This window comes from Diceros bicornis, chromosome 2, assembly GCF_020826845.1.
Source record: "Diceros bicornis minor isolate mBicDic1 chromosome 2, mDicBic1.mat.cur, whole genome shotgun sequence".
NCBI lineage: Eukaryota > Metazoa > Chordata > Mammalia > Perissodactyla > Rhinocerotidae > Diceros > Diceros bicornis.
The window spans coordinates 42,503,863-42,527,268 of NC_080741.1; the positions used below are offsets into that span (position 1 = coordinate 42,503,863).

Sequence of the window (23,406 nt, forward strand, 5' to 3'; positions counted from 1 at the left end):
TCATTAAGTTTTTAATTTCTTAAAAAATATTTTGTCACTCTATTGCTCTGTTGAATGTCTTATAATGAGAGATCTTTATCTGCTACTTGCCTTTTTTGCTCATTTATTTTTTTCTACTATTTTTGTATAGTTCCTGAGTTTCTTTTTTTTTTATTACTCACCATGAAACGTGTTTAATTTTTCCTGAATAGCTCTTGGTGGAAGGTTCGTAGAGGTTGGGGATGTGGTCCAGGCTGGCTGGAATTTTTTGTTATGATTGGTCTATTTCATGAAAGCCAATGAACAAAGGGAGATTTTTTGTTTTGTTTTGATTTGGCTTCTTTTTTTTGTAATGAAAAGATTGCCTTTTCTCTACTGCAGTAAATGTGTTTTCTCTGTTCGTGATTCTTTCTATATTGTTGCCATTTCTTTTTGGGAAAAACAAACAAACAAACAAAAAACTGGGTCTACACAAGCTTATTGAGCCAGCTGGTCTACATCTCCTGTTTCAAGCAAGTGTTGGCACCTCAGATTGTATCTCTTGCCTTTGAGAAAGGGAGTTTTGCTGGTGCTTGCTGAGGCCTGCAGCTTCAGGAAGCTCTATCTGCAACCTTTTATCTTCTCTTCCTTCAACTCCATTTCCTCCGTTTTAGATGCCTTTCCATGTACATTTGGTCTCTGTAGTTTTAATTGTCTCCTGGTTTAGCTGAAATGAAATTTACATTTTGTTTTTTATCATCCTTGTTGATTTTTGGATGATTTCCAGAATGAGAAGGGAGAAAGGTTGATTTTTACGCACCAAGTTCAAACTAGAAGTCAGCCTAGATTTTGTTTAAACTGCAAAAGTCCCAATAATACTTATTTTAAAAGTCAAAGAATACAGAGTAGTATGAAGAAAATTTTCATAATCTCCTTTTGACCAAGTTTAAACTGCCTTCCTGAAACGTCCAATATTAACATTTGATATCTTTCCATTAATGTCTTTCTCTGTTTTTATGCATGCATATAAAAAGGTATATATAACCCACATATGTAAGTTTTATTGTATAAAAAGTTTGTGATATTCATATTGCTCAGCAGTTTTTTTCTTTTAACTGTGTATCATGAGCATCCTTCTGTATCAGTGAAAATCGACCTAACTCATTCTTTATAACATCTGCATAATACAGGGAGTGGACATACCACATTTGATTCAACCATTCACTATTGATGGGCTTTCAGATTATTTCCAGATTTTTGCAGCTATGAATAGTGCTGTAGTAAACATTAATTTACATATCCCTTTACACTCAGATGCTCTGATTTTCCTAAGATCCCTTTCCAAAATTGGTATTGCTGGATCAAAGGTATTTCATTTGAATAAATTGTGGTCCACTTTTCAAAAAGTTGTATCAGTTCATCTTTCCACTGGCAATGAATGAAAGAGCTGATTTCCTGACATTCTTGCTACCATTGGAGTTACCAATCCTACTGTAGTTGCTAATTCAAGGGGGGAAATAATGATATCTCTGCTTTAATTTGTCTTACCCTAACTATTGATGCGGTTGAACATCTTTTTCATATCCTTTGTCAATTTTTTGACTGTCTATTTTTTTGTCATTTTGTAGAGATCCTCTTGAATATTGGGACTCCTAACAATTTTTCTTACAGGTTACACACACTTTTTCTATTTTTTTCTTTTGATTTTATTTATAATGACTTTGACTTTTGTAGCTTTGTTTATGATGTCTTTAGCTTTCTCATTTTAAATTTTTATATAGACAACTACTTTTCTCTTCCCATTTATGGATTTCCTATCTTCTTCTAGAAAATTTCCCCTATCCTAAAGTTATACAAATATTAATAAAAATTATTCTAATATTGTTATTATTAAAAAATATTTAGGGGGCCGGCCCAGTGGCGTAGTGGTTAAGTTCGCGCATTCCACTTCAGGAGCCCAGGGTTCACTGGTTCAGATCCTGGGCACGGACCCACTCATGGCTCATCAAGCCATGCTGAGGCAGCGTCCCATATAGAAGAGCTACAACTCTACAACTATGATAGACAACTACGTACTAGGGCTTTGGGCAAAAAAAGACAACAACAGAGGAACATTGGTGACAGATGTTAGCGCAGGGCCAATCCTCCTCCTCAAAAAAAAAAGTTTAGGTCTTTAATCCACTTTATATCTATGGAGAGATCACTACCCTGGCTCTGTGAGTGATGCTGTAGAGTGAGGATGGATTTGGAATACAAGGGAACTGGATACATTCTGCTCAACTGAGGTGAAAACTGGTGAGAGCCCCAAATCAGGCAGAAGTTGTAGGATGGAAGGGAGTGGAGATGGCAGACTGAAACCATTGGAGATGGAATCTCTTAGGAATTGAGAATGACTTCCTATAGGTGGTGAGTGAGAGGAAGGAGACTAAGCTCTTCTTGGAGATTGGATGGCCAGAGTTGCTAGTCCATAAATCAGGGGCCTCAGAGGAGAAGCATATATGGGTTCAGTTATGGACTAAGTTTGGGAACTTAAAAGAGCATCTTATATAAGTACGTTACTAGTAATTTAGATTTTATGTAAATCTATATATGTAAAAAATTATGTAAATTAATTTTAGCCTGAATCTTGCTAGTGAGTGAGCAGATGCTTGAAAAAGTATGAATTTTTTTCTATTAAGTTAGGGAAGTAAATTATAACATGATATGGAAGTTGAACAATCCTATGTCTTCAGGTATCGCATAATTTGGGTAGCTTTAAAAGTAACTTTTTAAATTGTAAAATTGGTACAATGATGTTGTAGAGAACTTTGAAAATATAAGGAAAATCACTCATGAATGCTGCTGTCAAGCATCCACATTTTGTCATAACCTACCTCCTGCTTTGCTTTTTAGAGTGGATGATACAGATCACTTTTTCTTTAACGCTTGCAATAAAATGTCTCTCCCATAATGTCTTGTGGGAGTTCAGGCGAAGAAATGTGGTGAGCACACTGCTTCTTTATGTCACGTGGCAAACCTGCGAATGGGCCCTGTCCCTTCCTCTTTTGAGAGGTTTTTGCAAGCTGAGTATGGTGAGAGTTTGTTGTGGTTCCTGTCTCAGCTGCTGTAATCAAATTTGACCAAACACAGAATTAAAACACAAATCAGTCTTGAGTGGGTTGCATAGCTTCATAAATAAGACCCCCAAACTCTTTTATAAGTGAGTTTTCTGTTCTCCAGATTTTTGTGAATTGTATTGTTTACAGATGGCCTCAGGCTAAACTGTATGTTTTCATTTTTTGGCCTATTCAGATTGGAAGGATTTACCCATTTTTGCATTAGTTATACTAAAATTTCCAATTGTCTTTTGCTCATCCCTAGGTTTTCCAAGTCTTGAGATATAAATATTCTTTGGTTCTTGAAGCATAATAGGAACCTGAGTTGATATTAGTTGTTTATCAATTGATACTAATAGAGCATCCACTAGGCATTATTTCAAGCTCTTGACACAAAATGAGAATTTTTAGGGTTGATATTGTAACTTTTCTTGTGTTAGAGTCTCTGTAGCTATAAACTGATGTGAAATCAGGTATAATTGAATAGTGATCAGTTTTCAGGCTATTTCTTATAACATGATAACATCAGGACTCTCCTTGGACATTTTAGTTATTGTGGTCCTCTTGTAATGTCAAGATTCCTTACTATATTATAATGTTGAGTTATTCTTGTATAATTATTGCTGGCTTTTATTTGTGTGCAAAATAACATTTAGTTTTCATTAACAAAGTAATCTATGTTCATTGTGGGAAAATTGGTAAGCATAAATAAGCAAAAAATAAAAATAACTAAAAATTATAAGAACTCCTACCCGAAGATAACAACTGTGAACACTTTGACATATGATCAATCATTCAATTCTTTTCAATGTAATACACACAAATTTTTTAGAAAAACAAAACAATTGAGATAATTTTTATATAGTTTTTTGATCTGTAGCTTTCATTTATAAATATGTTGTGAATGTTTTTCCATGTTAATAATACATCATTTTTTCTGGTAGTGTAGTATCCCATCTTAGAAATATATCATAGCAAATTTAACCAGTGTTCTATCATTAGACAGTTTAGTTGCTTAAACAATTTTGCTGTTATAAATAGCACTAAGGTGAATATCTTCATACATATCTTGATAATTTTTGTTTAATTGTTCAAACGATGTTTATTGTAGAAGGAAGGGAAAGTATATGCAAAAGCAAATATTTTAAAATTGCATTGTATGAAATTTTACCACTTAAAGGTAACCATTGGTAATATTTCTTATGATTATCTTTCAGTGTATTTCTAGTGTATCTATTTACATAGGATGATACTATTCATACTGTATTTTCTGTTTTTTTATTGAGCCATGCCATACATAGAGGAGTGCACAAATCAAAAGTGTACACTTCAGTGAAGATTCACAAATTAAACACATCTGTGTAACCAGCGCCCAGGTTAGGAAACAGCATTACCAATTCCCCAGCCTGGCCCCTTCTAGCCACTATCTTCCAGTGGTAACCACTGTCTAGGCCTTCTAACAGTACAGAGTAGTTTTGCCTGATTTTGAACTTTATATAATTGGAATCATCAGTATGTACTCTTTGTATGTAACTTATTTTGCTCAACGTAATATTTATGAGATTCACTCATATTGTTATATGTAGTTGTAGTTTATCCATGCCTGTTGCTGTGTAGTATTCCACTGGGTGAATGTACCACAGTTTAGTCTTCTATTGATGGATATATGCATAGATTCCAGTTTGGGTCTATTATTAATGGTGTTGCTATGCACATTCTTGTATTAACACATGCTTTTGGTGCACTACATGCTGTATTTTTCATCTGAAATTTTTCCTCAATATGTCCTAAATGTCTTTATTTTCAATGCATTTATATGGGTACAGAATATTGCACTGTATGGCTTTACCACAATTTAACCAGTCTGACTTTTGGACTTTTGGTTTATTTTCAATATTTTTCTATGGTAAACAACACTAAGATGAACATCCTTGTACATACATACTTGCACATTTTTCCAATTTCTTGAAAAAAATTATTAGATTAAAATGGCAGGGTTAATGTTTAGGCATATTTGATAATTACTGCAAGATTGCCATCTAAAACATTGGCACTTATGTTCCTCCTATTAGTGTATATGAATTCCCATGTTCCCCAAGTCTTATTAAATGAAAATTGCAATTTATTATAATTAGCAGTGCTTTGTTTACTAGTGATATGGAATATTTTATTAAACTATGTTTTGGACATTGATAGTTGCTAAATTGCCTTTTTTGTGAGTTTTGTAATTTTATCTTCTAGAGAATTTTATATTTTTCTTAATATTTTTAAAGGATGCTTAATATATTGAAATAATCATCTGTCCTGTTTTACACCAGATTGTCACTTGCTTTTTAATTTATTCATCTTATTTTTTGCTATGTGAACTTCCTTATTTTATGCAGTAAAAGGTTGTGTGCTATTTTTAGGTTATCCATCAAGTTTGCATAAACTTCTACCTGTTCTCGATTCCTTTATGAGAAGACCTAATATTGTAAAATGGCAGTTCTTCCCCATATTAGTTGATAAACTTCTCAATCAATAAAAAATTTATTTGAAATTTTACTCCTAACTTGGTTAAATGATTTTAAAGTTTATCTGGGGACATAAATGGATAATATTTGCCAGACAGTTTTGAAAAGGAAAAATAATGAGGTGATTTGCAATACCAGGTTTTAAAGTGTGTTACTGGCATGAGATCAGCTAGTAGATCACCAGCTCGGGACAGGTCAGGACAGAAAGTCCTGAGAAAGACCCATGTGTGTCTGTGTGTCTGTGTGTCTGTCTGTCTATCTATCTATCTATCTATCTATCTATCTATCTATCTATCTATCCATTGTTCATGGACCATCTAAGTCAGATAGATTGGTCAATAAATGGTATTTGGACAGTTGACCAATCATGTAAGGTTTGTGAGATGTCTAAGGACCATTAGTGAGTTAAAGAAACTGAAGTGATAAAAGAAACAAAAAGCAAAATGGAAAATTTATCACAGAGATAAAAGGGCATTTGCTGGCGTTCTCAGGCAGAGGTAGAGCAGACCACCAAGAGCAACATACCCTAGCTGAACATTAATATCATTTCCAGGAGAGAGACTCTGGCATCCAGCCTGGGTCAAGTGACACCTCTGGTCCAATCAACTGTGCCCCGGTGGTGTAACCCTGTGTGCTCTGGGCCATTCCTGTATAGGTAAAGGAGATGTCTCAGAGAAGGGGGCTGTCCATGGCAGGGATGACACCCTTGAAGGTGAAGGAGTGGTCAATGAGCCCTCCAGCCCAAGCACCACTTGCTCCAAAGAACAGTCACAGTGAAAATACATCTTTGATTATTTGTGGAGCTTTTTTCCTTCCCAGGCCAAGTTCTTTTCTCTTTTGTCCACTCTTAGCAAGTGCCTTAAATGGGAGAGTCCTAACATTTAGATTCCTTTGTAGGAATAAGAAATTTCTTTTCAGTTCTCATCAAGATCTAGCCATGGTCAAAGAGGGAAGCCCCAGGAGTATTTACTGTTTATCACTTTTAGGACTTTGGATATTCCAAGTTAATCTTTTTACTTTTCTCTCTGTATTAAGTTCATTGTCCCCCCCCCCCCCCACACACACACCCACCCACTCACACTCACATACAAACCTCCTGTGGATTTGTATAGATCTCATTCAAGCATTTGTCCTTGGACCCTTCTGTTCTTGGTACCTTTCTAGAATGTTGCTTGTGTAGACATTGACCTTTCATGATGAACCTCCCATTATGTATGTATTTAGTATTCTTGGACTGTATGTTTTTTTTCATTCGTGCTAACCAGTTTTCTATGGAAGTGTCTATATGTTTCCTCACGTTAGTTATTCTAGCCAGAAATCATATAGACAATTCTACCTTTGTTTTGGTCTTTTTGCTTTAATGCTGCATTCTTTTGCTTTCCTTTTTAAGTCATCAGCTTCTTCTAAAGCTCATCTCACTCTGTACCTTCTAATGATAATTACATTCGAAAAACACAGTTACATCAATGCAGTAATTATATTAGAGAAGCTACTGGGATTTGCCCTCATGGGATGGGCTTACCGCAGTATTTTCCAGAGAGTCATTTCTTTGGATGTGAAGAGGTAGCTGTTATCAAAGAAAGAGGCGTCTGCAGACAAATGCATTTGAGAAATCCAGACTGTTAAACAAAACCAAACTGGTTCTTTAGGGAAAGACTTCTCAGAGGCTCTGATAAGCTTAGATGCATTGTGCATCCCCAAGAGAGCAATACAGATGGAAGCGTTTCTCAAATTTACTTCATCACAGAGCTCCCCTTTCTCAGACCGCTTGGGGGATCAGTAACCTGAGAAACACACGTTTGGGGAATGGTAATATAATTAAATCTTGAAGTTGTATTAATTTTCTCATTACTAAATTTTAAAATGTGCTCTCTCTGCTACCATCTTAGTTAGCTATAAACCAGAGAAATCCAGGGGCAGCAGCACTGGTCTGAAAGGCAGGAGCATCTGAACTGGCTTTTTGTCTGGGAAACCTCTGCCTTCTCCTGGGCTTGCCCTCTCTCGTCTTTAAACGGAAGGGTCATACCCAAGTGACATCTGACTCGTGGACAATGAGGCTTCTCCAGCTCTAAGATGCTATTTCTCTTGTTGCACAGGGAATCTAATTGTGTTTATTGCAGAAAAAGGAAGAAGTCTTACCATTAAAAGATTTTCTCATTATTCTCTGTCTTATCCATGTAGAGCTACTTTATTTATTTTTTTGTTTATTTATTTACAGAAACCATTTATCCCTCTTGAGTCCTGATTATTCTTTTTAAATTTGATATGATCAAAGCTGCCACTTCTGTCTTTTACTAACTAGACATCTTAGAATCTCATTGAGAATCCTCGGAAACCGAAAGGCAGTTTCGGTAAAAGTGAAGTGAAGCGGACAGACGTGTCACCTTCTGGGAAACCCTGAAGTACCATTATCACCTTTAATAGGGTGTTTTAAAGGAAGAAGTCAGTCTGCATTTTCCCTGTGCCCTCTAATCTGTTTCTTCTTGCTCACCATGAGACTAGAAGATGGCAGCTTATGAAGCTTCTTTCTTCCCTTTGCAGCCAAAGGGTGGAGTCTTACTTCTAATACTTCTACCAACCAGCAGGCGCACTAGGTTCTCCCCAACCCCCCAACTCCAACATCACTTGGGCAAAGTGGACCAAAGATTTACTTTTTTTTTTTTTGGTGAGGAAGATCAGCCCTGAGCTAACATCCATACTAATCCTCCTCTTTTTTCCACTGAGGAAGACCGGCTCTGAGCTAACATCTATTGCCAATCCTCCTCCTTTTTTTCCCCCAAAGCCCCGGTAGATAGTTGTATGTGATAGTTGCACATCCTTCTAGTTGCTGTATGTGGGACGCCGCCCAGCATGGTTGGAGAATCGGCGCGTCGGTGCGCGCCCGGGATCTGAACCCGGGCCACCAGTAGTGGAGCGCGCTCACTTAACCACTAAGCCATGGAGCCGGCCCCCAAAGATTTACTTTTGACAAACAGCATTACTGGTGTTAAAAAATCTTTTTGTTTTTTAAATAGTTGGAATTCCTGTTGTGATTTGTTTGTTAAATCTTGAGATTAGTTTGCATCATACAGTCATGAGATTTTAAATCATTTAGCAAAAGACTTTTAAGGACTGAAACTGTTCTGTTCTCTGCATTTATTGCCATTATTTGGAGACTAACAGGCTTCATCTGAATAGCAACCAAGTAATGGGATCTCCTGTTCTTAGCTGCCACATGCTGGGAAGAGAGGGCAGGGAACTCTGGCCCTCAAGTTTGAAAACCTGAGGTCTAGAGTTTCCGTGTCCATCTGACAGGAAGACGCGTGCATGGAGTAAAGGTGTGGACTCTGAGCCAGACCAAGAGACAGTCAGACACTAGCTGTCATTTGTCACTAATCTTAGAACATGTAACTATGAGCCTGCATTTTCTCATTTTGTCATCTGTAAGTGGTGGCAATGGTAGTGACTGTCTATAGGATTTTGTGGGAGTTAAGAATATTAAATGTAATATATATATATGTAGTATATATATATATACATGAAATGCTAAAGCATCTGGAACATTGTAGGTATTCAATCAATGATAGATTTGTCAAAGTCATTATCATTATTTTTTATTGTAATTCTCAGCATATTCCTTGAACAATTTTTCAGATATTTGCTTTAATTATTGTGTATTCATTATGATTCATAATGTCAAATATTTGCTTTAATTATAATGAAATTAGATTATTTTTTAGCGTTAGGTTTATTTTACTTTCTATGCTGATAAAAGGTACCTTATAAACAAAGTGTGTTTAACTTGAACCTTTTAATAAGCAGCAGCAGCAGCAGCAGCACTGTCTCTCCAGTGAGACAGAACATTACTGACAGCTTTGAAGCCCCTATGTGATTATCCCCTCTCAAATCCTCTCCCCCTCAGAGGTCCCATTTTGCTCTTTATACTTTCACCACATTTATCCCTAAAAAATATATATTCTTGGGCTTTCTATGTTTTTGAACTTTATATAAAAGGAGCCATACTGTATGCATGTTGTACATGTGTATACATGTGGCAAACTTCTCTGTCTCAACATTATGTTTTTAAGATTCATCCACGATGATGAATATACCTACAATATGCACTTTTTCACTGCAGTAGAGTATTCCATTGTATGAAACAAGTATACACTATTTGTTTATCTTTCCTCCTGTTTATGGATGTTTGGGGTAGTTTTCAGGTTTTATTTATTTTGTTTTATTTTATTTTTTGCCGTTTTTGAGTGACTGCTATTAATATTCTTCTGTTAGGTTGAACTATGTGAAATAGGCATTTTTATAGGTACAAACTTAGAAATTTCATATGATTCAACCCAATTCGGATCTCTTGTTGCGTATTTGCAAGACTACATCAGAGGAATATACCTAGATGTGGCAGAAATGCTAGTTCATACGATAAATGCATCTTCAACTTTGAAAATGATACCTAATTATGTTACAAAGAGATTGCACCAATTTGTACTCACTATGTGAAATTTGCCATTGTCCCACCTCCTGTCAACACTTGATAAAGACCTTTTATTTTGGTAGGTGTGAAATGTGGTTTTAATTTGCGGTTCCCTGACTACCAATGAAATCAAGCATCTTTTCCTATGTGTTATTTGCCATTTCTGTTTGTTCTTCTATATAGAAATGTGGAGGTGACTTTGGAACTTGTTAATGGGTAGCTCTAGAAGAGTTTTGAGGCTGGAAGACTTAGGCATGTTAGAAAAAGCCTAAGTCACCTCAGAAACTGTTGGTAGAAATATGAATGTGAAGATACTTCTAGTGAGGTTTCAGATGGAAATGAGGAACCCGTTATTGGAAACTGGAGGAAAGGTGATCCTTGTTATAAAGTGGCAGACAATATGGCCGAATTGTGTTCTAGTGTTTTGTGGAAAGTAGAACTTATAAGAGATGAACTTGGATATTTAGCTGAGGAGATTTCTAAGCAAAATGTTGAAGGCATGGCCTGGTTTCTCCTTGCTGCTTATAGTAAACTGTGAGAGCAGAGAGATAAATTGAAGAAGGAATTGTTAGGCAAAAAGAACCAGAACTTGAAGATTTGGAAAATTCTCAGTCCATCCATACTGCAAAAAATGAGAAAGCATGTCTATAGAGAACATCAGGGGTGTGGCTGGACAATGCTTTGCTAAAGAGATTATGAGTTTGACGTGAATTTTGGGGGGCCAAATGGTTAAGTGTTATGAGCTGAGTTGTGTCACCCCAAAATTCATAACCCCAGTTATTGTTGAAATTGTTGAAGTCCTAACCCCAGTGCCTCAGACTGTGACTGTATTTAGAGACAGGATATTTAAACAGGCAATTAAGTTGAAATGAGGTTATTAGGGTACTGGCATTCTTACAAGAAGAAATTTAGACACAGACTTGTACAGAGGGAAGACCCTATGAAGACACAGGGAAAAGACAGCCATCTGTAAGCCAAGGAGAGGCTTCAGAAGAAACCAACTCTGCTGACATCTTGGTCTCAGACTTTTAGCTTTCAGAACTGTGAAAAGATTGATTTCTGTTGTTTAAGCCTCCTAGCCTGTGGTTCTCTGTTATAGCAGCCCTAGCAAACTAATACAACTACCTATATGCCAATACCACTCTCTCCTGATTAATGTAGCTTTATAAAAAGACATTCAGTATTGAGCAGAGGTAGCGAAAGTGGACATTCTTGCCTTTGCCCTGATCTTTAGGGGAAAGCATTCTGTCTTTCATCATTGATTATGATGTTAGTTGCAGGGTTTTGTTGTTTTTATTTTTTTTATATACTCTTTATATAATTAAGGAAGTTTCCTTCTAGTCTTAGTTTGCAGAGGGTTTCTATTATGAATGGGTATTGAATTTTGTCAAATGCTTTTTCTGCATCTATTGAAGTGATCATAGATCATTCATAGGGATTTTTCCCTTTTATTCTGCTAATGTGGTGAATTACAGTGATTGATTCTTGAATGTTGAACCAACCTTCCATTGCTTGGATAAAACCCACTTGATCATTGTATATAATCCTTTTGAAATCTTGCTGGATTGGTTCCACTAATATTTTGTGGAGGATGTTTGCATTCATGTTTATGATGGCCTTCAGTTCTGGTTAGTTTTCTGGAATTATTTATTTGATTTCTTCCTTGAGTGCAGCCATTCATTAAAAATGATTTTTAAAAGTACAACTTCCCATAATTTTTAGGTATGCACTGCTTTAGGAGGTGTTTCTTTGAAATATTATCTTTTCTACTGCTAAGAAAATGGCTAAATAAGATATTTTACTATATTTTTTTCCTTTTGCAGAAGAGAGTTTATTGATTTCTGGTTTATATTTCTTAGTCATGTAATGAAAACTTCAAGGGATATAGTATATATAAGATATTTTTAAAAAGCATTATACTTTATTTTATTTTATAATTACATATAGTATTTAGAATTTAAAACTTTAGACCACAGAAATTTAGAATTTTTGGATATTGTCTTTTGGGGTTTTGTGGAAATCCACATTAGGTCTCATGTATGCTCCATTTGTTGAAAAGAATAATTTATTTATTCTTTTCTAATTTAAGAGTTGAGATGAATGAAACTGGCAGATGATCAATTACCTTCTCTTTTTCTCTGTAGCCTTGCTGAAGTCACCTGTAAATGTTTGCTGAGTATGAGACCAGAGCAAGATACTACCTTATATAAACGCTGTATTTAATTCTGTTATAATAACAAAATTGGTTGATTTTGTCCGTCTAGAGCTTTTATTTTGCCCTCAATTTGTGGTCTCTCCTTTGATTTCTCAGGTCTTGTTTTATCGTCTGTGTTTGGTATTAAATCATGGGGAGGAAGCTGGACCTGTCTGGTCTGACCGATGATGAAACGGAGCATGTTCTCCAGGTGGTTCAGCGAGACTTCAATCTTCGAAAAAAAGAGGAAGAACGACTAAGGTGAGATGCTTCTATTGGCCTCCGGGGTACAGTGAACCATGTATGGACAAGTGAAACAGGTTTCCCAAGAGTGTTCCTTGCTGCTGGCCCTGAGTTTGGAAGTCTTTATGTCATGTAAACACACGCTTAGGTTTATACGAAGAATGCTCTGCCCTTTGTAGAAAGGCTTGCCAGCTTCAACGCTGAGCATCACAATGTCAGTCCAGAAATGTGACTGTTCACACTCCCAATCAAGGTTTTGTTTGGGCTGCTTACCCTGTAAATTATTAGCTGTAGAATGAGTGGAGTTTGTGATGACAATGGCTGTTCTGAGCTTGCTCCTGGCTTTAGTTTTCCTGTTGGCAGGTACTATTGAAGAATAACTACAGTGTTATGAAACAAATCTTTGGAGAATTAGATTCATACCTATACAATCTTCTGTTAGAACTCTCAGCTACCATGGTACAGGAAAAGAGCTCTGAAGACCTGGTACAAGGAACATGACCATCAGATTAGGATGGGGTCACCTGGCCCAGCACCGCCCTCCTCATTTGATAGAGGAGGAAACTGAGACCCAGAGAGGGGGTCTTTGGACTCCTCTGCTGTTGATATTTCCTCATGGAATGTTCTTGGAAGTGCTGTTGCTGCTTAGTTGGGCAGAGTGAAGAAGTCAGAGTGATAGATATGAGGTCATGTGTTGGGCCTAGTGTGTTAGAACCAGATGGCAAGTCATCATTAGCTCCCCTCATCCATAAATCTCTTCTCTCTTAGGATTCCATAGGTCTATCATGACACTGTCTTCTTCCTTAGCCACTGAGCTCAAAACCTCACTCTTTATAATTCCTCTCCTGACTTGGTACCCACACAGGACAGGGGCAGGCCCTATTAATTCTGCCTCCTCAACATCTCCCCCCCTCCCTCATCCCAGTCCAGCTTTCATCGCTTTTCATCCCAGTCATTGCAGCAATCTGCTTTATGCCTCCGCTCTCTGCCTTTACTCCTCCAAATAGCCTGCCAATGCCAGGGTTGTACCACATCTCAGCTCTAGTCATGCCCTTTCCCACTCTGCTTAAAATTGATATGGGTTACTTTCCTTTTCCCTTGGGGTACCTCAGACTTTCTATTTCTTTCCAACATTACCTCCCTTACTAGGTTATAAGCACCCTAGTGTAATCATCTTTATTTTCCCTATGTTTTTTTTCTCCCATATTGTGTATATTCAATATGTCCTTGTTATATGGAAGACAAGAAATCTTTTAATTAAATAATCAGTTGATTTAAAAATCATGTGCCAGGCACTATTCTAGCTGTTGGGTATATAACAGTGAGCAAAACAAGCCTTTGCCCTGCGGAGTTTATATTCCAGAGCTGTGCTGACCAGTACTATAGCCAGTACGTGTGGCTCCTGAGCACCTGAAATGTGCTGAGTCTAATTGAGATGCTCGGTAAGTGTAAAACACACACCAGATTTCAAAAATTTAGTAAAAAAAAAATGTAAAAATATCTCATTAATAATTTTTATATTGATTACATTTTTGGAATGCCAATGTTTTGGATATACAAGGTTCAAGAGAAAACATTAAAATTAATTTTCCCTATTTCTTTTTACTTTTTTTAGTATGGCTACTAGGAAATTTAAAATTCCATATATGTCTCACATTATATTTCTATTGGATAGTGCTGTTCTAGATGGGGGAATGAGAGAGGAAGTGAACAAATAAAAATATATTTATATGCATTAGGTAGTAGTGAGAGCCGTGAAGAAAAATGAAGCGGGGAAAGAAGGCAGAGACTGATCTGGGGTGGGCAGGGTGCGATTTTTTTCCATGGGCTGCTCAGGGAAGACCTCCTGGTGAGATCTGAGCAGATACCTGAAGGAAGTGAAAGAGGGAGCTGTGCTGCTGTCGGGGTAACATCAAACAAGGCAGAGGGAAAAGCAAATGTCAAATTTCTGATTGAAGGGCATGCCTTACTTGTTTCCAGAGGAGCTAGGAGTGAGTGAGCCAGTGGAGGAGGGTGTAGTAGTAGAATGAAGTCCAAGCAGTAGCCGGAGCCCAAATGACATAGTAGTAAATCTGTGGTAAAGCCCTTGAGATAGTTTTTAGATATCCAAGCAGAGATGTCAAGTTGGCATTTGTATATACGCATCTAGAGTTCAAGTGGGAAATCCAAGCTGGAGGTAAAAATTTCGTAATGGAAAAGGTCACCTAAAGGGCGGGAGTCCAGTCAAAACTAAGACCTACTTGAAATTTGTAGCCAATAATTAACATTGAGACCAGTTTCAGCTTGGTAGTGTATGTTTCTCCTGCATCGTTCCCCTTCTCTCCTCTAAAGGACCGTGGGCAAGAACATGTCTTAATCAGTTTTGTTCCCCAGGCTCTGGGCACAGGACCTGGCACATAAGAGACATGCCCTAAATATTTGTGGAATGGATGGATACATGTAGATTGTCTGTCAATCCATACAGCCAACTTTATGTGTGGCTTTGAAGAATCAGTCTTGATATTTTCTAGGAATCATAAAGACCATCTGTGTATCATGCTTCATCTCTCGGGAACTCAAATATGGGTAAGCCAAGATCTTATTTAGTGTCCTCTTATGATTGTGGAGACAGGTGCCAGTCTAGTGGAAGAGGAGCCTTCCGGCTTGGTTTGAGGAGGAGAGTTTTAAAGGCAGTGCAGTTGCCACTGCAGTAGACTTGACAAGGTAGGTGCCATCTTTCTGGTGAGGACGTGTGGTCTTAGTGGACAGCAGTCAGTGGCCCTACTGTAGTTCTGTGCAAATGCATGGTCATGGGAGCCTGCTCCTGCTGGGGAAAGAATTATCAATGACGCTTGAAGCCATCAGTGGCCAAAAAGGTTGACAAAGCACCTCACGGTCCTAGGATTGGATGGTTTTTCTCTGAAGACAACTGTCATTATTCTCCTTCTGCCCATGGCCGTGCCTCGGTGGGTGCCTGGCAAACGAGTGTGACACTCTGAATGATTTTGGCAAAGAACCTTACTTAGTAGTGGAGAAAAAGAGGTTGAGACAATGCCACCTAACCGTTGAAATTGTCAAACATTTGCCTCGTTTTTTTTGTATTTCTTGGATTTAAGGTATATGGAAGAGTCTAGGAAGCTGTGTTATAGAAAGTATTTTTGAATTCTTTAATATTTGCTTCAGTGAGCATAAGACTCAGAATGGAAGATTTTTATTTTAAAGTTTTAAATTAAATTATGTTTCTTTTCTCCTAACCAGCTGTTCTTTATTCCCTAGTTTCTCTGCTTAGGTTTTGTGAGGGTAGGTCTCGGGTTGGAGCTTATACAGTGTTTCTAAGGATCTGTTCTTCAGTGTTGACATAAAGTGCAGTAAATAGGTGGTGGAAGTGTGAATTAATGTCCTCGGAACATATCATGGTAAGGTAAAGAGAGATAGTGGGCTGAAGAATTCAGCGCAGTTAGCTCATTGGAATGAATTCACGGAAAGAGAACTAAAAGGCGTTAAGTAGTCCCTGTGACCTGGCACTGCCCTGGGCACTTTGCACACTTCATCTTATTCATTCCTCACAGGAGCCCCTATAAGGAGGATCCCCATTTTACACAGAGCACCTAGCACAGAGAGGTTACAAAGCATGCTCAGAATCACACAGTTAATTGGGATAGAGCCAGGATTCTGTTTCCCAAATTCTCTCTGTTATACAGAGTGGATTACACCTTTTCAAAACATTTTGTTTCCTCCCTCTCTCCCTCTCTTCTTTCCTTTCTTCCTTCTATCCTTGTTCCTTCTTCCCTTCCCTTCCCTTCCTTTCCTCTTTCCTTTTTTGTAGTTAGGACTTTGTTAACAGAGAGACAGCCAGAAGTGTTGAAGAGAGCCTGGTTTTAGAGTTTGAAAATGTGAGTTTGGGTCTTAGCATGAGCCCCAAACTTTGGAGAATCCTTGATCCTTCAGCATAACTTCTTCCTCTGTAAAATGGGACTAAGGTTGCCTGCCCTATCTATTCCATTATGCTGTTGTAAATATTGAAATAAGCGATGTATTTATAAGTGCTTTATAAGTTAAAGATACATGAGAATAGATGGTAGTAATTGACATAGATAGGGGAAAATGTTGACCTGTAGCTGACAGCACCATGATTTGGGGAAGCCTTCCAAGATTGAGAGCTAAGGCAGGCACCCTCATGAGCCGGAGTGGTGGGCATGTAGGAGGATGAGCAGTTTGTGCCTGCAGCCAGGCCTGAGTTCAGGCCTGTAGAGTGCGCCATGGAGAATGAGAGCCCACGTCTTCTGGATGGCTCTATCAGGACATCCTACAGGTACCTCAATTCTCCATGCTCAGAAAGTGCCCTCTCCCAAGGCCCCAGGAGGGGGGAGTTGCAGGCACTGGCCTGACTTTGCAGACCTGCTGGCTTGCTGGCTTTCAGCAGGGGGAGGGGCCGGCATCTGCAGGGCCTTTGGGATCTCAGAGACACATCTGGAAGATCCCACGTAATTTAGTGTGTTCTGGATAGACTTTTTTAAAAATAATGTCACATTTTAAGTGAAAAGAATGGCTGTTCCCTCAGCCCATTACAGGTTAGGCTACCTATGGGTTTTTGGGAAGTGACATTTAACAAACATTTACTGGGTGCCTACTATGTGCTGAAACTGTGGTAGGGTACTGAGTATAGAAGATCAACGAAACAATTACAGAGCCTGCCCTGTCTGGGAAATAGAAGGAAAAAGGCAACTATTAAGCAAATAATTCTACAAATAGGTATGTAACTTCAATTGTGAAAAATTCTCTGAAGGAAAATTGCCGAATGCTTTGTCAAAGTAACAACAGAAGAACTGGTTAGATGTAGGGGGCCATAGAAGACATTCCCAGGAAACTGACATTCCTGCTGAGTCCTGAAGGCTGATCTCGAATGAGCCAGGTCAAAAGGTGGATGGATATTTTGGGGGCAGCTTTGGTGTGTGTGCTCAGGCTCACATTCTGCACGGCACCTGCCTCCCCCACTGTGGGCACTAGGATGATGTAGCTGAGCATACATATACCAAACTGGCTTCAAAATGCATATGCTGGCATATAGAAAGTGCTCTGGTCACAAAAATGGAATTAGGTACAAGAGTATGGAAAGTATAAAGAGGTGACGGGGCTTCTAAGCTGTTGCTGGGAGCATTACAGAATCTGCTCCCTGAACCAAGCTGAACCAAGTGGCTGAAGATTGGATGCGTCTCTGTCTCTGGTTCCCTAGGGACTCTGCGGGAGGTGGGAGAGAGGCTCTCTTACTGACAGTGCACACATATGCAGTAAAGTCATCATAAGATCTTCAGATTAGCTGTGTATCTGCGCGTGCTGTTGTGGATCTTGGTCTCCAAATTGATGTATGCAAGATATATAGCGTTTCTTTATTTTCTTTAAATGAACTCAGATTCAACTCCAAGCCCATCTGGACGGGCTGGTGGAGAACTCAGTCATTTTTGGGCTTCCCTGTCCTGCTGATTCTGCAAAGATCCTGGGTTTGTGTGCGGTTCTAAGGTATTGGGAAAGTATCTCCAGTTACCTGTCCACATGGGGTTTCTCTTTGATGACCATTTCCCAAGGCCACAGGGTCCTGTTAGTTGGGCCACTCTGCTGCTGCTTCCCATGCAGGTGTCCCCCTGTGGTGGGCTACCTCCCCACTGCGCTGCCTTGAGCAGTAGAGAGTTCTTTGCCACACAAGGCCTACTAACCTGTGGTCTCTTCCTGATCTGACGGAAATCTCTCTTTGCCGTAGATCGCTGCCCTCAGTAGCAGTACTACCCTCTTGGCTCTCCTCTGAGCCCCCAAGTAACATGAGTGAGTGAGTTTAGAATTTATAAAAGATGTGAGAAGCCCTTGATTTCCAACAACTTGTTTCCTGCCCTGCAGAATCCCCAAAGTACAGAATTAACAAACACAATATTTATAATTTTGGGGGGCTTTATGTGAGTACTGACACCTTACCATTGGCAAGTGACCTTGTTTTCCATGCCCAAGGTGTCTGCACTTGACTATGGCCTCAGTTATAAGTGAGCCCTTAGCGACTGTCCTCTCCAGATGTCCAGTGAAATTGTTCTCCTTGGGCCAGCCTAGTCATGAAGAACATGGAATCAGTCTTGGTTTTCCATTTTCAAACCAACCATAATTCTTGTATTTTTTGTATGTAATTACTTTTTTCTTTTTAAAGATAAAATTTACATAGGGTTAAATGCACATATCTTATGTGTACAGTTGAATTTTAACAAATATATACACACGTGTAACCAACACTCCAATCAAGATATAGAACATTTCCGTCATCTCCAAAAGTTCCCTGCCGCAGTCAGCCCCCACTCCTCAGAGGCAGAGACTGTTTTAATTTCTATCACATGGCTTTTCTCACTCAGCATTATGCCTTTGAGATTCATTCATGTTGTTGCAGGCATCCGTAGTTTGTTCCTTTATGTTGCTGAGTAGTACTCCATGGTATATTCCGTCGAGTTTGTTTGTTTATCCATTCTCCTGTTGATAATTGGGTTGTTTCCAGTTTTTAGTTGTTACAAATAAAGCTGCATAAACATTTTTGTACAAGTCTTTGTGTGGACTATGTTTTCATTTCTCTTGAGCAGATACTTAGAAGTAGAATTGCTGGATCTTGAGGAGATACACAAAAGTGGAGAGTACAAAAAGTTGCCGTGTATCCACACTCAGTGATAGCTACTATCAACATTCTACTGTCAATTGCAGACATTGTGTTGTTTTATCTCTAAGTACTTCATTATGCATTGCAGAAAAAGGCATTTTCTTACATAGCGTAATGCATTTTAACAGCTAACAAAACTAAAATATTCCTTACTATCATCTAATATTCAGCAAATTTATCCAACTGTCTTTTTAAAAAAGTCTTTTTACAGTAAGTGTGTTGAAATTCAAACAAGGTCCACTCGTTAATTTGGTTGTTTTGAATCTAAAGTCTCTTAATTTTGTCATAACTCTTGACTTAAATCAGAAGGCAAGAGTGGTGTGGGGTGTCTGTGGGAATAGTTGTACTTTTAATTGACTGCTGTTGTGGTTAGGTGGAGTGAAAGGCAGAGCTTAGTTTTGTTGTAATTTTCCTCCCCTGTAAGAAGGTCCTTTTTTACAATTTGTTCCATGGGGTCTCCCTCCAAATTCTGCTATTTTAAAAAAGTTTTAGGACCAGCCTTGCTGGCCTAGTGGTTAAACTCGGCACTCTCCACTTCAGCGGCCTGGGTTTGGTTCCCAACCAAACCTACACTGCTTGTGTATCAGTGGCCATGCTGTGATGGCGGCTCACATACAAAATAGAGGGAGGTTGGCAACAGTTGTTAGCTCAGGGCGAATCTTTCTCAGCAAAACAAAAAAAAAAGTTTTATCCATAACTAAGTGTTCCTTTTATTTCCCAAAACCATGTATTTAGATTGGATGTGATATTTTAACATATGCAGAAGGAGCAGCACGATTGTCATGGCAGGTGAGTGGAGAAGTATTGCAGCCGCCATTCTTTCTAGGACTCCCAGTGTGTAGGTAGAAAAGTCCTGTCCCCCACTCCCACCACAGCTCATATGGGCGTAGTCACATCACAACTAGGGTGTATATATAAGCTCCTGTGTATATGCACGGTCATAGGTCTTACTATGTGTGGTGATTCTGTGGACCCTGTATCAATAAGATTATGTGCTTTCCCAGCACTGGGGATGTGGGGCATTGAACATTTAATCCCATTAAAGGCCATAAGTATAGTGGGACTGTGGGGGAGGACAGAGGACTGGACGGGCCTGAGAATAGTAGACACACAGTATCAGGCAGTGGAGGGGGCACTTATTTTCAAGTTCAATAGAGTGTTGACTGTGTTTCTTCAAGACACACAACAGCGTTAAATCTATGGATGGAGGATCTTAGAGAACAAAAGATACGTTGACCCCTGGTCCTACCTCCAGGGGCTTTGGATCTATTCTAGACTAATCAGGTAAATGTGTAGAAAATACACATTATACTTGGTTAATTTTATTCTTTGTTTTTCTTTTTTTTATCAGATGATTTCATGAAAATAGTAAAAAAACAAAATGGTAGAGAAGACCTTGTAAGGAAAAGCACAAGTCCTGTGCTCCACGGTGAATTGTTTTTGTTCTTAGTTCTTTAGTCCTCCTGGCATTACCTCCATAAATCTAAAAAACAGGCTTATGTTGCTATTTCTTGATATATCAGTTTTAGACATTCTTTCAGTTCTCTGCTCTGACTGATGGGGCTTTAGCTCACGTACACTACCGTTACTTTGTGTTTCTTGATGGTTACATTACTTTTGGCTTGGTTTTCTATTGGTCATCTTTCAACTGTAAATAGTATACAGAAACTTCTGGGTCTCATTCCATCAACTTCTGCCATCCTTCCTGGATTCTGACAGTGCGGACGTGCATATGGCATCCCTACCTTCCTCTACCACACCTTCCACTTTCTTTATCTCACAGCTCTCCCTGCGGTACCTCTACTCCTACATATTCAAGGGCGAGGGCATTCACAGGCTGTTCTGCAAACCTATTTGAGCCTCTCCTGTTTTGTTTAGAGGCTGACTCTAGTGTTGAAAATCAATAAGCAGCCCTTAAGTAATGATGATTGAACACAGTGTTTGTGCCCCCACTTCTTCTTTTTGAGACTTCATTGAAGTCTGTAGGTGGCTGATTGTTATCCTTTTCTCTTTACTGTTATGAATTAATCACACTTTTATTTGCTGTCATTTTAAAGGAATCTTGGGAAAGAGAAGAGGCTACTAAGTGTTTGCTTAGTCTGTCATCTGGAACCTAGGTGCCATAGTAACTTATTTGCTAGTCAGGGCCATGCGAGGATCTTGGGGAAGGTGCAGAGATATAGGCACTCCTAGTGTACAACACGTACCCAGAGCACACTCTGGTGTGAGAGAGACATGAATGTGACTCCTTCTATCCCTTGTTACCTCAGGCTTGTTACCCAAGCTAATGATTCCAGGAGAGGCTGGAGCATTGCTGTACATTAACACTGTCTATCTTCAGGAAAGTTGACATTTCTGGAAACTCTGCCCTAACTTTCACATCACCTATGTTGATAGAGCCTTTGCGGGGCCAAGGCAGCCCAGACAATGGGCTCTGTTCTCTCTGTAATGGATCTATCCCTACGTTCCATAAGTCCAGGCATCAATGATGCTCACTGAGAGGCACATCTTTTCATGAATTTTCAGGTTTCTACATTTTTCTTTGCTTTGATTGCCCTCTCTGCTTCTAGTGTTGATCCCTTCTAGAGAGTATGTTGTTGTTAATGCCATCAAGTAGATTCCTACTCCTGGTAACCCTGTGTATAGCAGAGCTGAACCCTGCCCAGTCTGTTTGCACCACCCTCTCACCTTCCGGCACTATATCAGACAATGCTCTGCTCCTATTCATAGGGTTTTTATGGCCAGTTTTTTCAGTAGTGAGTAGCCATGTCCTTCTTCCTAGTCTGTCTTAGTCTGGAAGCTCCACTGAAACCTGTCCACCACGGGTGACCCTGCTGGTATTTGAAATACCAGTAGCATAGCTTTCAGCATCACAGCAACACACAGCTACCACAGTATGACAACGGACAGGTGGGTGGTGTGGTTCCCTGACCAGGAAACGAACCTGGGCCATGGCAGTAAGAGCGCCGTATCTTAACCACTAGACCACCAGGGCTGGCTCTTCAAGAGAGTAAACAGGGCTAAATATATTGTGAGAGTCTACACAGGATTCAATGAGAATAATACTAATTATTTATACTAATTAATAAACTATTTATACTAATTAATTTAAACGAGAAATTAATGAGTATAAAAATTCAGTATCTTCAACTTTGTCTGTGGAGGTTGTGTTCTCCCAGTAATGAGATTTGTCATCAGCATATCTTCATATTTCTCCATCCCTTTCTTCTCTCAATTATACAACTCTTGAAAAAAAATCTTTATATAGTAGAAAACATGACTAGGTATATATACTGCATTTAAGGCCATGATTTTCCAAAAGACTTCCCCAACTACTTTACTTCTTTTAGAATTTGAGTTTCTGGGAAGAATGGAAGCGTGGGAACCTCAGGTGGGATCACTGTGGTACCTATTCCAGCTCTGAGCCTGGTACCAGGCAGCGATGGACAGCTTTTGGCCAAGCAGGTTTTTGATGACATTATTTACGGCAGAAATAAAGTCTTAGAGAGGGAGCAAGGCCCTAACTGGAGGAAGAAAGGCTAAATATAGCTTCCTGGGTTGTAGATAGACTAGCAGAAGACCACCACTGTGCAGTGTGATTGGGGCGGGAATGGCTAAGCCTTGTTCCTTTCTCTGTTGGACTCCACGTGCCTCCTGTGTGACTCAGATCCAGGAAGCCTGGCATCCAGTGAGCATGCCAGTGTCTCCATAGTAACTTACAGAGGGCATGGCCCCTGACTTGTACTTTGTCCCTCCTCCTAGGTACCTCATGGACTGTGTTTGTTTGGGTGTTGGGTGTTTGGTTTGGTGTTCTCGCCTCTTCATCTGCCCTTATGTGTATCTGGCAGATTTAATTTTAAGAACTTCTTTTTCTTGACTTCTGCAATGTATCATATCATGATGTTCTGTTAATATCTGTTCAGATAAATAGATTAAATTATTAAAATAGGTAAGTAGAATGTCATCTGTGTGGCACAGATAGATAGTGCTCACCAAATATTTCACGTGCTCCTGCACATTTCCCAGCCTCCCTTGCAGTTAAGTTGAGGCCATGTGAGTAGGTCTGGCCAATAGACTATAAGAGGAGGGGCATGTATCACTGCCAGGCCAAGGCACTTAAGAGCTGGTGTGGCTCTCCCTCCTTCCCTGCCTGCTGTGGGGCTCTTGGAGGCCTCCTATTGAGACATGGCATCATTAGATGGAGGCAGCCGAATCCCTAAGGCACTGGATGGAGGAGAGTTTCTGATAATCAGCAGGGGACTTTGTGTGAGAAAGAA

General features: G+C 39.2%; 1 protein-coding gene across 3 annotated transcripts in view; it reads left to right on the forward strand.

The window, feature by feature from the left end:
• Positions 1-23,406, forward strand: part of MYRIP (myosin VIIA and Rab interacting protein) — a 347,012-nt gene that overhangs the window by 38,825 nt on the left and 284,781 nt on the right. For all 3 annotated transcript variants that reach the window (XM_058555496.1, XM_058555498.1, XM_058555497.1), the window contains exon 2: positions 12,343-12,486. In XM_058555496.1, the coding sequence (XP_058411479.1) occupies positions 12,377-12,486 (110 nt within the window). In that variant the 5' untranslated portion in view covers positions 12,343-12,376. The remainder of the gene's footprint in view (positions 1-12,342; positions 12,487-23,406) is intronic.